Genomic DNA, 15,693 nt, shown 5'->3' on the forward strand with positions numbered 1-15,693 from the left:
ATAGTGCCGCTATGAACATTGGGGTACATGTATCTTTTGAATTAGAGTTTTTGTCTTTCCAGATATATGCCCAGGAGTGGGATGGCTGGATCATATGGTAGCTCTATTTTTAGTTTTTAAGGAACCTCCATACTGTTCTCCACAGTGGCCGCAATTAATTAATTTGCTCTTTTAAATCTACTTTTCATTCATACAATTGTTTAGTAAATATTTTATTTAGCACAGGCTGTGAGCTAGGTACCAGGGGAGACAGACAAGTTTAAAAAGCAATGATGAAAATGTGATAAAGAACATAGCAAAGAGGGCAGCTAACCAAGTGTTGTGGAGGAGGAAACCTAGGCCTGAAAGCTGAGTAGCATTATCCAACAGGAAAGGAGAAGGAAAGAATGCTATAGGCAGAAGTGCTCATGAGAATGAGGGCGGTGTGTGTCAGGGATTCTTCTACCTACTTTACATGTATATCATCATATAATGCACACAAAGACCCTATGACTATGGTAATTACTATATTATTATCCTCTGTTGTGCAGAAGCAAAGCTAGGCACAGGAAGATTAAGTTACTTGCTCAAGGGCCACAGCTAGGAAGGGGAGGTGCTGGGACTGGAAACCTTACTCTGTTTGACTCAGACCTTAGGCTCCTGACCACTTGGCCAACCTGCACAGAGCACTGAGGCTGAGAGATGGAGCTGCAGAAATGACCAGGAGTTCAGTTCTACCAAATTCATTTTTAAAATACGTGTTGAGGGCATACTCTGTGCCAGACCCCAAATGCCAGGGTGACAGAAATAAATAACAAAGCACGGTTCCTGTACCGCAGGCGTATACAGTCTGCTGTGCCACACATCAAGGCTCAATAAATACCAATATAAAAATGGCCATGCAGGGCTAGCTGTGCAGACAGCCACAGAGAACTTCTTAGAGAATCCACAGTCGTGTTCCTGCCAACACAGAAGGCAGGGGCAGTGGTGGGCCCAGCAGGCACTCTCAAACCCCGGGCTGCCCCAGGATTCAGAGAAGCCTCACAGCACATCACCCCAGAGTAGGGTAAGAGCCCCCATATTACTGGCAGCAGAGAGCTTTTCAATGAGAACAAGGCACCCTAGCAACCTAATACTATTTTGTTATTCAGGGTCTGACAGCAAAGAATACACAGAGGAAGACAGGAAAGCTTTGGTGTTGTGTGATGAGGCAAAAGGTCCCAGAGGTTTGGTACACATTCACTTAAAACAAAACAAAACCAAAAAAACCACATTGCTTGTAATTTTGTAACCTCCGTAGGGTGTTTCAAATGGTTTGTGAAGATCAATGTTCTGCATGTTCAAAGAGTTTAGGGAGTTTTAAAATCTTCCCATTCAGACTGGCCTGTCATAAAGAACAAAGGAACATGAAATTTCTTGCAGGGATCTGACTTCATACAACGGAGCCTAGAGATGTAAAATCAACAAAGATGGCCTTTGAACTTTCCTCAATCCAGAAGGGGAAAAGAATACATACTGCTCTGTAGGTGCCTATGTAGTTGCTGCTTTCATCTTGCATCAATAAAATTGGTTTTATGATTTTTATTTACAAACCCACCCAGTGGCCATTATTACAAAGTAGTGGTTAAAAGCTTGGGCTCAGATGGACCTGAGTTCAAATTCAAGTTCTATCACTTCTAAACTGTGACCTTGGACAAGTTAGTTGAGCTCTCCAAGCCTCAAATATCTCCTCTATAGGATGACAATAAGAATATCCGCTTCTTCATAGGGTTGCAATGAGGGGTAAGTGAGAATACAAATTGTACATGTACAGTAAGCACTGAATAATTGTAAACTATATATTTTTTCTGTTTTGCCATTAGCTCATGTATTTTAGTCTTGATTATCCCTCTTCCAAAAGAAACTGTTCAAATGAAAGATGAGTGGATTCCTACTTTCACTGAGGTTGTGTTGTTTGGCCCAGAGGTGGAAGGCAGCTTAGGGTAGCAACGCAAATAGGGTTTATCTATTGCTCTAAAGCAGAGGTTAATAAACTATGGCCCACAAGCCAAATCCAACTTCCTGCCTGTTCTTGTAGAGTTTTAGTAGAACACAGTCATACTTACTTATTTACATATTGTCTATGTCTGCTTTTGTGCTACAACATCAGCAATTGTTGAATAGTTGCAATAGTTGTGGTCTACAAAGCCTAAAATATTTAGTATCTGGCCCTTTACAGGAAAAGTTTTCTGACCCCAGCTGTAGAAACAGAAAAAATCCAATTTTTCCAAGTCACATAGCTCTGAAACCACATACATTGGAAACTCATCTCCTCAAGGGAAAATATAAAGGCAACCTTCAAGAAGTCAGCACATTTACTTCAACTCATCAATGCCAGGTGCTGTGTGAGGCCCCAGGGGGATAAAGACTCATAAGGCAGCATCCTTCCCCATGAAGAATCCACAGTCCAGTTGGGGATCAGGTGAATATGCAGTGAGACAAATTCTGTGCCAATGATCAGAGCAAATGGCTGGGGCAACACTGAGGCCACTGTGGTTCATTCTTCCTTTCTACATGGCCATCAACTCTGTCACAAAAAAGGTGAATTTTGAGCAGAGGCTCTCTGTTGCCTCCATTTCACTTTCCTGTCTGTAGGAGAGTACTGAGAACCGCCAAATGGATGAGGACTATCATAATGGAGAATCATTCTTAGAATTTTCTGGCAGTGATGTGGAGGGTGGAATGGGCTGGGCAGGGAATAGGAACAGGAAGCCTTCTGCAAAGCCCACTGCTCTCATGCATGAACTGTCAGGGGAATACAGCTTATCCTTGAGTGGTGGCTAAAGCAATGGAAGGAGGTTGACCCATGAATCAGAAGTAAGCAAACAAAGTTAAAAATGGATGAAGTTGCAAGGAAAGAATCATCATTCGTTCATTCAATTATTCATTGTATACTTATTTATTGAGTGTGTAGTACATGACAGTCAGTTTAAGGCACTGAAGATCTAGACACAGAAATACCCAAGAACATACTAGTCCTTGCCCTATGCAACTTGCATTCTAGTTGGGTGAGGCATGCCATCTTAGTTTGCATCCCTCCAAAAACAGACCTGAGTGTAAACTGCTTTTCTCAGACATGGTCTCAAGAAGCACAGCGAAAGAAAGGGAAGGAAGGAAAATAAATAAGGGGCACGTTAATGCATAAGTCACTGCTGTGTGTAATTGAGGTTTAATCTCATCTTATAACCAATGAGGGTATAGGACATGCCTCAGAATTTTCCCAATGAGCAGCAAGAAAGCTGGAGTATTGATCCAAAACTCTTATTCCTCATTGATTTAGGGTCATTTGGGTATGGGGAGGAGCATTAGCTCTCCCCCTCCTTTAAGGATAGACACAGGAAACTATAAGCATGTATAGAAACATCTGAAGGTACTTCTCCAGTAGGCAAGGCATATAAGCAGAGTACTGTATCCACCTATACAGGTGACAAACAATGAATAAACATTCAAGAAAACTGAGACGGTGATAAGTGCTATGCAAACAATTAAAACAGGTTGATGGGGTAAAGAATGCCTGGAAAGCTAGTTTAGATGGGGTGGTTAAATGGCAAACACAAGGAAGACCCTGGGAAACAGCATTCAGCAGAGCTAAAAAGCACATGCAGAGTTTATAAGACAGAATCAAAGAGGAATAGAAGGCCTCTGTGGTGGGCAGAGGGTAGGAAGCAGGGGAGAGTGGTACAGGATGAAGTCCCAGATAGGCAGGGGCCAGACCATGACACAAGGGCAGGGCACTGGGTTGTTGTTTTCCACGTGCGGGGCAGTCACTGAGGGGTTCTGAGCAGGAACATGACGTGATCTGATTAATATTTTTAAAAGTTCATCCTTGTTAGTCTTCTTCTCTCTCTTCCCTTCCTGAATGATTAATACCAAAAGCCATTAGACCGGGCTGAGCAAGGTCAGTTTCCCCATGGGGGTGGAGCAGGATGTCTGAGTCCAGGTAGGGTGCAGAGAATGTCCACGTGGAAGGTGAGAGTGGTGAATGGCAGCGGCCTGGCACAGGGTTAGAAGCCAGAGTGGAAGGGTGACAGGGTTTCCACAGGCGTTAGGACTGCCCAGCCAAGGTGCTAGAGCCCAGGTGTGATGAGAAGGGCGTCCACATGGGAGAGCAACCTGGCATGGGAGATTGGAGTCCAAGCCTGGGAGGGAGCAATCGTGGGAGGGGACAGTGAAGCAGTGGTCCCACATGGAGTGTCAGAGCCCAAGCACAGTGAGAAGGATGTTGATGCAGGGAAGTTGTGGCCGCTGTGGCCCCGTGCAGATCGAGAAGGGCATCTGCACAGGAAGGTACCTGGTGTGAAGACGTTGGAGCGTGAGAGCGGTGAGGGTAGAAGTGCAGGTAGGCAGTCCAGTGCCAGCGATTGGAATCCAAGCAGGGTGAGGTGGGCATCCACTTGGGGCACCCAGGTGGGGAATATCCCAGAACAGGGTGTCAGAACACAAGATGGGATGGAGGGCATCCTTGTGGGGACGACAGTGGGTATGGGATGTTGGAGCCCAAGTGGGGTAAAGGAGGGTGTCTGTGTGCATTGAGGGGTGGTCATGCAACAGCAGCCAAAGATTTATACATTCAGGGGCACCGATCAAGTAAGTAAAGATATTAAGGATAATGGGAACCAGGCTTCTCATTGTCAAAGAAGATGTTATAGGTATGGGAAGGCAGAAAACGAGGAGAGACCCTGTGATGATTTGAATTGGAGATATAAGTGTGAATTTATTATTTGAGGGCGAGGAAGAAGGCTAAATGTGTTTACACATGTGTATATACATGTGTGTTCTCTAGATTTGCCTGCTCAGTGAGAGGACCTGGGAGCATAGCAAGCACCTGGATCTTGATTTCTAAATACTCTTCCACTGAAAGGAAACAGGATACTTTGGAGAAATGGCAGATTTCAAGTCTGGAACAAGGAATGTATAAAATATGCCTGGAACATCTTGTGCCAGAAAATAAAGAGGTACTCAAAGAAAGATGGGTATATATCAAAGGGACAGCTTGAGGGGGCTCCTGCTTGTTAACTATGAGATAATTTGAGCATTAAAATAAATAATGACCATAACATTATTATCCATTGAATGAAATAGCAACTTTAAATCCATACAGATATAAATAAATGAAGATAATGAAATTTGGTTTGAGATATAGGATCTCTCCCCACAAAAAATTTATTAATTACAAAGAGAAAAAGAGCAATTTTGTAGTGGAGAGTCCTGTCAGACACCACCCTGATCAAGTAATCAAAATGAACGGCACAATAATGGGATAAATCAAATGTATGAGATACAATGAAAAGAATACAGCATCACTTCTGTGATACTTCTCACCAAAGATGCATAATTTTAATTTAATCATTAGTAAACCTCAGATAAAGCCAAAATGAAGGACATTCTGCAAAATAACTGGCTTGTCATCTTCAAAAATGTCATGAGATTCAAGTAGAAACTGAGAACTGTTCCAGATCGAAGGAGCTTAAAGAAATATAACTGTGTTTTTCTGAATTGGATCTTTTTGCTATAAAGAACATTATTGAGATAACTGACAAACTTGAATGGAGTCTGAGAGTTGACAGTGGAATGAAATGGTTATATTGTGTTTATGTAGGAGAATGTCTTTATTTTAGGAATCCACTAATGTATTGGGGAGATTATGAGCATCAGATTGGCAATTTGCTCTCCAATGGTTCAGGTGAAAAAAACATACCATAGTTGCAACTTTTTTTGAGATTGCTTCAAAATGAAAACTTAAAAAAATATATATTCGCTTTGGCCACTTAATTTCCTAGGTCTTTGCACATGCCCCTACACCAGCCCTTTCCCCAGAATTACCCCCTTGGGAACCCTTGCTTCTCCGTCATGTCACTTCCTCTGTGTAGGGAGGGTACCCTTTACAATATGTACCATGTTCCCTGGCATTAACGTTTACCTGTCTATGTCTACATTTCTATTTACCCCAAAGCATAGATAGAGTCCATGCCCATCACACTCATATCTGTATCCCTAGTACTTAGCACAGCACCTGGCATTGTGCTTGATGAACAGCCATGCGGAGAGGGAGAGAGACAAGATTATAGGTGTAAATTTGGGAAACACTTCTAGAGCCAACAAGATTAAGTGGGGAAAGCAGGAGATTTGGATACTGCCTAGCCTAGGTTTGAATTACAGCTGGGTGATCCTAGACAAGACTTAGACTCTCTGAGCCTTGGTTTCCTCGCGTGTAAAATGGGTTGTTAGGTGAAGCAAAGGTAATAAGGTTTGTAAGTAAGTCATCTAGTTGAGTTCCTGGTGCTTAGCAGGTATGCAACAAATTTTAGTTTCCCTTTTCACTTAAAAATAAGAATAAAAGCCATCAAAGAAGACTAGAAGTTTAGAACTCCAGCTTATATTCCTGACTTTACTATAACCTTAGTATGTGAACTTGGATACGTTATTTCACTTTACAAGACTTCAATTTGCTTCTCAGTAAAATGGAAGGTGGAAAAATGGAGAGATGAGGAGTGGGCTTAATGACTGTCATGCTACCAAGATCTCATAGTGCTAGAATATAACAAGATTTCCCTTCTGGGTAATAATGAGTACAGACAATGAAGGATAAGAAAGATTCTACTATATTTAAAGGATGTTCCTCAGTTTAAGCTTAGCAGACTAAGTCCACCTCTGCTGGACTGTACAATTGACTCGTTTATACCTGTTTAAAGCAGAGGTAAATTGAGAGGTGGTAGTGTTGTTAGGTTACTGTTGAGCACATTAATAATTTATGAGCCATCAAGGAATTAACACACACTTTCAGTTAATACTGCATTTTTCCTTATTCGTAATTCTTTGCCTAATTGCTTTTTCCTTTAAAAATAAGGGAGCTGAGACCTTGGATATTTGCCTAATGGCTCAAACAGAGCCATGACCCATTGCCAAGTCTTTCAGTCCTTTTATAGCCTGGGGACATTTGCCATTGAAAGAAAGCTGATGGGTTTGATTTTCCTGAAAGAGATACTTTGCACTGACCTCTGGCCCCATTAGATACTTTGGTCATTGCCCATTCACTGTAATGGGTGCAATAAATTTGTTTTAATTTAGGACATTATCAAGTAGGGAATATTGACAAAGACAAAACAATGTTTTGAAAAGAGCCAGGATGAAGTCATGAATAAATAAATATGTTGAATTTAGCTGATAAATTAACAAAGGTTTATTCATAAGAGTCTGACTGGACTATTTCAAAGTTAGGCCAAAGGTGATTCCATTTCTAATAGAAATGTCGTCTTTCTCTTTAGGCCAGAGGAAATGTGTGCATCATAGAAAGACATTGCAAAGTGTAGAAAGGCATTTATCCCTTCTTACAGATCTGTTTTAAATAGATCTATTTGTTTTCAGCTAAATGCCAAAAACAGCCAGATGAGTCTAGTAGCCTTTTCTACAGCAGGGCATTTATTTTCTTTGTGTAAATACCTTTATTAGGGATCTCAGCAGGCTGTTTCTCCACCTTTTCTTTGTATTAGTCCTTTAGAGTAGTGTCACAGCACTGAAATTCTGGTTAAACATTACCTGTCCGTATTTCCTTTTGAGTGAAAGAAATGACTCCTAACTTGGATATATTCCTCTTGAGGAAGGGGATAAGGGTGCAGATGGCACTGATCCTTATGCTAATATTCTTACACAGGTAAGTCGTTCGGACAGACAGCAAAAAGATCCAATAAACCGCAAAGCATATTTGCAAAGCTGTGAGGCCTTGGATGGTGTTGTTTTATGCAAAGTCCAAATGGCTAAATCTTCCAGGTTACAGGTAGCCCGAGGGCATTTTTAGCTGCATAAAAACTAATTGGAACAACTTGAATGGAAGAAAATTTTGCCTGAAGTCTTTAATCACGCTGGTAACTTAATCGTTTTCTGTTCCACTTAGGGCAGTTTTAGGAAAGTGAATCCATGCATGCAGCTTACACAAGCTCAGAAGAGTTGGGGAGAATCATAAACATCTCATTTAGCAAGTTTGGGGTGTGTGTCTCATGTTTTGACATCACTGCTCGGGGACAGGAAAGCCATAGTTAGATAGGGGAAAGTATAATTTTTTAAAAGGTCTAACAAAGCAAAACACGAGAAAGCTGATTCTGGTTTCTCTATGATGATGAGGAATATTTCTCCATGAGGAATTTATTGATCATCTTTATATGCAAAAGGTCCAAAACTCTGTAACTCATGACTAATTCAGTGAGCTCTCCACATGGTAACACACCAACAGTTTGACATGTGCTGCTGTGAAATGAAGTGTATTTTAGAAGAAAGAGAGTGGACTGAAAGTCTAAAGACCTTTTGCTCAAGTTCTGGTTCTGCCTCTTGCTAGCTCTGTAAGTTTATGCAGGTTATTCAAACTTCTTGAGCCTGACTTTCCACCTGCATGGAATTAATACTTTACAAAACCTCATGGAGGTTTTGTAAAAATTCTTTAAGCTAATCAATAGAAAAGTACGTGCAAGCTATAAAGCCCTCTGCAAATATAAGAAATTATTTTCATATCACTATGATAGGATAATGTTCTAGGTCATTTTATTTTTATTTGGTTGTTTTAATTTCACTCTTGCATGTAGACTACATGCATTTGCTGTAATTCACCGAATCAAAATCCCCAGCTCTGCAAAAGCCACACTTGGAAGAACATGATAAAAACGGTTTCGTTTGGACTGTACACCCATCTGAAGTCTTCTTTGGAATGTAATTCAGTCAGAAGCAATTATGGCACTAGTAAATATTCTGAGAATTCATGAAATCCCACAGTCCAAACCATGATTCACTGCTTCAATACCAAAAGCATTTGGAAGCCACAACACTGGCTGCTTTTGAGGCTCTAAATGGGGCCACTTGCACTCACTGTGGCACTGCCTGCTCCCACCACTCAGGAGAGATGGCACTCAAATTCCCTGGAGTCTCTTCAAACAGTATTTTTCTTCCTTCCTCGTGGACCTTCCTTAACAATGTACCTTCACTTCCTCGTGGACCTTCCTTAACAATATACCTTTCTGGATTAAGAGATGATATAGTGTTTTAGGGTTTTTCCCCACCCCTCAGGCATTCAACATGAGTATTCTACAATTTTATCTTATATAAAAACCTTTGCGAAGCAGCGCTGAATTTCCAATACCAGCCTTAAACAACCTGTCATTCAAATCCTTAAGGATGGGTTTATGTGAAAGTGATTTCTCCACACTTGCCTTTGCTTCATCTTAGATGGCAGTGTGGTTCTTCCTTTGAAAAAAAAAAGCACTAATGGAGATGGTTCCTTCAGGCAACTAGCATGGTTCAGTTACTATATCAAATGAAATGTATATAGACAAAAAGCTACAAACACCAGCTCGAGTAGGAGCAGTAATGTGTAGCCAGGTATGCTGTGGCATGTGTGTGCGACTCAGGCATTCAGCCCTGGCCAAATGTCAGACAGTGCAGATAAGGCAGATACAAATCTTCTGCCTAAGTGGGAACTGTGTAATCTCACTCTGCCTTTCCAACACATCGAAACTAGTTTCACAAAGTCTACGTAGTTCCCAAAAACCTCTAAAGCATCACAGAATGTAAGAAATAGAGGTCATGTGACCTTCAGGTGGATACTTGGATTCCTCTGTAGCACCCTGCCACTACCAGATGCTCCAGCCATAGCTTGGATACGTCCAGGGATGGGACGGTACCTCCTTCTAGAACATCTCAATCTATTTTTGGACAATTCTAACTTTAGGAGATGTGGTGTTTTGTTTTAACTATTCCCAATGTCTAAGGCTCTACTTAACCTGTGGGGAATGTCACCTGTCTGAGGTCTGTATCGGTTCTGAATATTCAACCAGTGGCAATCCCATCTACCCACTTGTCATCTGGCACAGAGCTCCCCTTGTTACTACAAAGCAATCAGGAGAAACTCTGCCCATTATCTGAATCTAGCTCTATGTTCTAACCTATGGATTTCCCCTTTAAATTTATACTTACCAAAAAGAAATAAAGCAAATCTAGCATGATTTTTTTCTTACTAAAGCCATGCTAGCTTCTAGTAATCAGAACTTTTTTTTAAATGTACAGAAAAACTCTGTTTTAATATTCCTTTTGGGAGTTTTGCCCATATGTGCATTAACCCACCAGTTTAGTTTGTAAACTAACTCCTGCCTTGAAGAATTGAAGCTGTATTTGGGTATATTCTATCTGCTAGTACTTTTCCCATTCTTCACAGTTCCTCTGTACCTTACATATATATTGATTTACTTCTCATTGGATAATACTTTTGCTCAACGTGCTTGTCATGAGCGTCACTATCTCTGCATTCATTTCAGCCAACATAGCCTCATATTTTAGTTTTGAATGTCCTTGTTGTCTTTGCTCAGGGTACATGAGTGACTGCAAACAGGCTATTTTGTGCTGACAAGCCATAGTCTGAATGGTGTGCAGACACAAAAATACAAATTGCATGTTTTGGATTTGGGTTTGAACTGGCCTCATTAGCAGCCAATCTACTAGGTAGTCTATACCCATAAAGCATGGATCGAGAAGCAAAAACTAATTTCTGAATTTTGGTTCTGCTCTTCATGCTGGATAAATTATTCATTCCCTAGTGCACCTTTATAAGAGAAAATGGCTGATGATTATGCTTACCTTTACAGATACATCACAGAGCTAACATGAACTATTTAGCGTAAAATAACTGAAACTTTTTTAACACTAAAATAAGATATATCAATATAATGTTGTAGTATGCAAAAACTAACCTAAAGACTATCTTGTTCTCTTTAAAAGAGAATGTTTCATTCCATTCCCATAAAAGGTATACATAAAATTACATTATAATATTATATATCATTCATATGTATGCCTATATATGATATATATTATCCTTTTAGCATAAAGAAAGCTACCTAGGTGACCAGGAATATGAAACACTGAAAAATTGAGTGTTTTCCTTACCTGCCATTAGTTCACATTTACTTTCACTGAATTCATGGGGCAGCTGCATCCTGGAAATGCCTATTTTCACTGACCACAACTTCAGCAAACAGAGGTCCCGGTGTGTCTCTTAAACTCTGGGCTTCTGTGAAACTCCTGCTGAAGTCTGGATACCCGTGGGTTGAGGTAAACTAGTTCCACGGATCAGGGTCTGGTTTCTTCTGCTTTGTTTGACTTGGGTGTGCTTAGCTGCCGTCTGTCTGTCATCCTAGAATAGCAGCCAGAGACAGCCTGTGTGGTATCTCTTGGGCAGGAAGGTTAAGTTCCCTGGCATGAATTGCATTCAGCAACTAAATAAATAAGATAGCTTGGAGATGGGCTTTTATTCATAGGAAACCAGATAGCCTTTTTGATGATAAAATATTTATTCCCTATTGTCTTATTGTTGCCAGGACTACTGCTTATGGCACGTTTCTTAAAAGGAGCTAGAGTGCTAAAGAGGTTATAGGAATTAGTAGGGTAATTTTTATTTTCAAGAATATCTTGAATGATATTATATTGCCCAGAACTGAGTGTGATTTGCCATTTAATGTTGATTGAGATCACACCATGTCCCACTTTAAGTCAATACTTCTTTTTAATCATTGTTTTCCTCTAAGAAACAACATCTTCACTTTATAGCTTAAGAAACTGACCAAACACGTCATCAGTTTTAAGGCAGCTAAATGAATTAATCAATGCGAATTCATGTAAGTGTTTAGAAAAATCTAACTACTCAAAATGAACATTTTGTGATAACTTAACTTTATTTAACACAATTTTATTATTTTAACTATTTACAAAGTACCAGCTAAGTCCTATTGGAGACCCAAAGGTTTTAAGATCTCTGACCTGCAGGAGCATTCTGTTTAGTAGGGTGTTAGTATACAAATACAGATCATTCTACACCAAGGCAGACTCTGATAAGCACTGTGCTAGGAGTACAAAGTACTAGAAGGATATGGAATTCTGACTGGGAGTATCCAAGAGGACTTTGAGGAAATGCTGTCTTTGAGTTGGAACTTGACAAATAACAAAAGTAGGTAACATTTATTGAGCGCTTACTAAATGTCAGCACTGTTCAAAGTACTTTAAACTTATTAATTCCTTTAATTCTCTTGATTAACATTATAAGCTAAGTCTTGTTATAATTCCCATTTTACAGTTGTACAAACTGAGGCACAGAACAGTTAAATAATTTGCCAAAGGTCATAGAGCTGGTAAGTGATGGAGTGAAGTTTCAAATTCAAGGAGTCTTGCACCAGAATGCTTACTGTCATTCTTAACCATAACGCCATACTACTTCCCGTCAGGGAAAAATAAGATGTCACCAAGCAGATTCAGGGCAGCGGCTCAGCCACAGCCATGGAGAAGGGAAAATTCAGAAATGTTTGGAAAGGGCAACGTTTATTAGTGTGGCTTGAATGTGGAGAAACAAAAAAGGGACTGAGGAATTGTAGACTATAAGATATACACAGAATGCAAGGAGGTTTGGACTGCAGAAGGTTGGATTTGCAGGTTTGGCCTGAGGAACTGCAGTGGGGAGCAGGGAAGTGCCTGGTCAGATTTTTGTCAGAGGAAGACCTTGTGGAGAGGAGGATTGAGTGACTGAAGAGAAGGACATCCTTTAGGGATCTATGAATTAAATCATTAAAAAACCAATTTTTGAGCTTCTCCTATGTGCCAAGCACTGTTCTGAGTGCTGAGCATATAGCAAGGAATAAGGGAGACAAGATAGACAAGGCTTCCAATTTCATTGTTTGAAAGAATATGGAAATAAATGGATGAATAAGCAAGTTAATTTTATATAGTCCTGAAAGAAAGAAATAGGTCAATGTGATATGACAGAAAGCGACCATTGGCAGGGGAATGGCCACTTTGGAATGGTGGTCAGGGAAGGCCTCTCTGAGCAGGTGACATTCCAACTGAGGCCTGAATGACAGAGGAGCCAGTCACGGGGAAGGCAGGGGAAGGGTTCAGCAAAACAGGATTTGGGTTTATGAGGAAAAGCAGAATTAACAAATGCAAAAGCTCTGGATTGGGAAAGAGCTTGGAAGGTTCAAAGGACAGAAAGAATGCCAAAAGAAGTGCTTAGCAGAGATGGGGAGGGATACAAGGCGAGGTTGGAGAGATAAGCAGGGCTAGCGCCTTGTAGGTTAGGGTAAAGTATTTGTGTTTTATTCTAAATGAACTGGGAAGCAATTGGAAGGTTTTAAGTATGTTTTAAGTAGGTGAATGGCTTACTCTGTTTTATATTTTGAAAAGATCACTCTGGGTAATTTATGGAGAATGGATTATAAGGGGACAGAAGTGAAAGCAGGAAAATCAATTAGAGGCAAATTGCAGAGGTCCAGAAAAGAAAGAGATTATATGGCCTAGACCTTGAAGGAGGAGAGATGGATGGATTAGGGTTACATTTTGGAGGCAAAGTTAAAAAGATTTGGATTAGGTGCAAGATATGGGAAAAAGAAAGGTACCAATGATGACTCCAAGAATTTTGAACCCACTGAATGGTGTGGTGCCTGTAATGAGCTAGAGAGAACTAGCTTGGGAACAGGGGGAGTTACGAGTTCTGCTATGGACATGTGGGGCTGTTTGGGGGGTAACTAGGTCGCCTCTTTCAGGATGCTAAAGTCTGGATGAGAGAGGTGGATACCACAGGAATTACAGTTATACCATTAACTGACAAATGTGACTAGATATTAGGGCGAGGGCTTTGATAACTTCAAGTTTGAGTTTGAAAAGGTAGAAAGGAAGAGATCCCATTAACCAACATGATAGAGTAGGAGAAGTTTGGCAAAGAGAAGGCTTAATGAAAGCCAGGAATCATGAGGAAATTCCCATTTGAATAGTGGACAAAGGTACAGGCTTTAGAATCTGAAAGACTTGGGATTGAATCCTAGGTGAGCCGTTTACCAAACCCGTGTAACAAGTTACTTGGTTGCCTCAGCCCCCGTTTCTAATCTATAAAATGAGAGAAATGATTTGGTAATGATAAGATAGTGATAATGAGTAAATGAAATGATATATGTAAATGCTTAATACATAGGAATCATGCAATAAATACTATTATCACTGTCTCTTATAATCACTATTATAATAATAACGATATAAAAATAACAATAACTGTTGGGATGTGTTTTATTTCTGTTGATTATTACTAAGATAATAATGTTCTGACTATTAGTTCCTTTTAAGCAAGGCTTGCAAGGATATTAATCCAGATTTGATATTCAACTCTTTTTTGCTATATTTAATCATCAAAACAAATTACATATTATTTATGTACTTTTCCCAATTTACAGATCAATACACTAAGGCTCCGAAAGGGTACCATGTCCAAGGTTACACAGCTAGGAATTGGAGCCTACCTGGAAGAGCCAGGACTCACACCTAGATCTGACTTGCTCCAAATAATCCTGAACTCTTCTCCAACAAATCACCAGTGAGATAAAAATACCATTGTACCACTTTGCCAGTTCTCTGGGATCTATGCTGAGTGAATAAATTCTGTTTTATAAAAATGTTATTAGCAAATCACCACCGTGGTTTTCACAGTGTCTCATGGAATTTTCCAGTGCTGGACAATGTGCCTCTCAAGGCCTGTCTTTGGAGGACATGAAGAAAAGTCTCCAGTTCTCACCCATTGACAAATATGGTAAGTATACAGATTCATCAGATTGACTAAGGAAACTACCCCTAGGAAGGTGATGTCTATTTGGAAATGAAGGAGAAAAGATTCTATTTTGTAATAAGTAGAGATGAAGGGTACTTTAAAAATATTATATTATAAAAGTGCAGACTTTGCTCTTGTAAGTCTTGTATAAGTCTACAGTTACCTTTGCATTTAATAATGTGTGCATAAGTGAGTAGTGTATGTGGAATTATATGGGAGTGTGTGTGCCCGTGGGAAAAAGTACAACTCTTTTTTGAAAATAATCTCCTGCATCTCGTGACATTCCAAACACCTTGTTTCCACCTTATTGAGTCTACTACCTCTAAGTCCCACATTGTGCAGGTGTAGGGAGGAGGAGAAAACAAGAGATGAATTTCCACAATTACATCATATCCTTGCTAAAGAGGAGTGTTTCCTCTTTAGCAAGTACCGGAGGGTAAAACGTGAACCCAGCTATTTGCTCAAAAAGCTGGAGAGGAGGTGAGGGTATCACTGATGGGATCTGTTTTGCACAGGACTATTTTAGAAAGAACTAATAAAGCTCTTCGAAATAGTTAACATAGCTCTGTGCTCGCCCCTGGAAGCCAGAGGATGGTCAGTCCCCCTTTTCAGCTGCCATATAAATGTGCCAGGCCTCTGGTGTCCTTTCTCCCACCTCTAAGCCTGAGAAGCTCTATATTTAACTGGAATTTTAGTACAATGGGCTCATTTATTCATGGGAACTTCCTTTGACAATATGGAGGACTGAAAAAATGTATGTCAGTTAAAGAGATCAGATTTATTACAAGGACTGGGATTGTGGAAGAATAAATTCGGTGGTGTGTGCCTGGTTCTGTGATATAGATGGCAACAGACCCTGCAGCTTTAGAATCCTCACCAATGCACCTCGGCTGCAGAGTATCATACCTAAGGCAATAGGAAGCCTCTAAGAAACGAAGAAAAAAAATTGTTCTGCATAGATTCGACAAACTACTTGGGAACCCTAAAGAAAGGAAACTTTGTGCTTCCGACTCCCAGTACGTGTCTAGAATGCAATCGAGTGCTTTTTTCATCAGCTT

General features: G+C 40.2%; 1 protein-coding gene across 1 annotated transcript in view; it reads left to right on the plus strand.

Moving 5' to 3' along the window:
• TNNI3K (TNNI3 interacting kinase) overlaps positions 1-15,693 on the plus strand; it is a 311,246-nt gene that overhangs the window by 293,115 nt on the left and 2,438 nt on the right. The window contains exon 26 of the mRNA XM_059924452.1: positions 14,538-14,617. Coding sequence (XP_059780435.1) covers positions 14,538-14,617 — 80 coding nt within the window. The remainder of the gene's footprint in view (positions 1-14,537; positions 14,618-15,693) is intronic.

This window comes from Balaenoptera ricei, chromosome 1, assembly GCF_028023285.1.
Source record: "Balaenoptera ricei isolate mBalRic1 chromosome 1, mBalRic1.hap2, whole genome shotgun sequence".
In the NCBI taxonomy this organism is placed as follows: domain Eukaryota; kingdom Metazoa; phylum Chordata; class Mammalia; order Artiodactyla; family Balaenopteridae; genus Balaenoptera; species Balaenoptera ricei.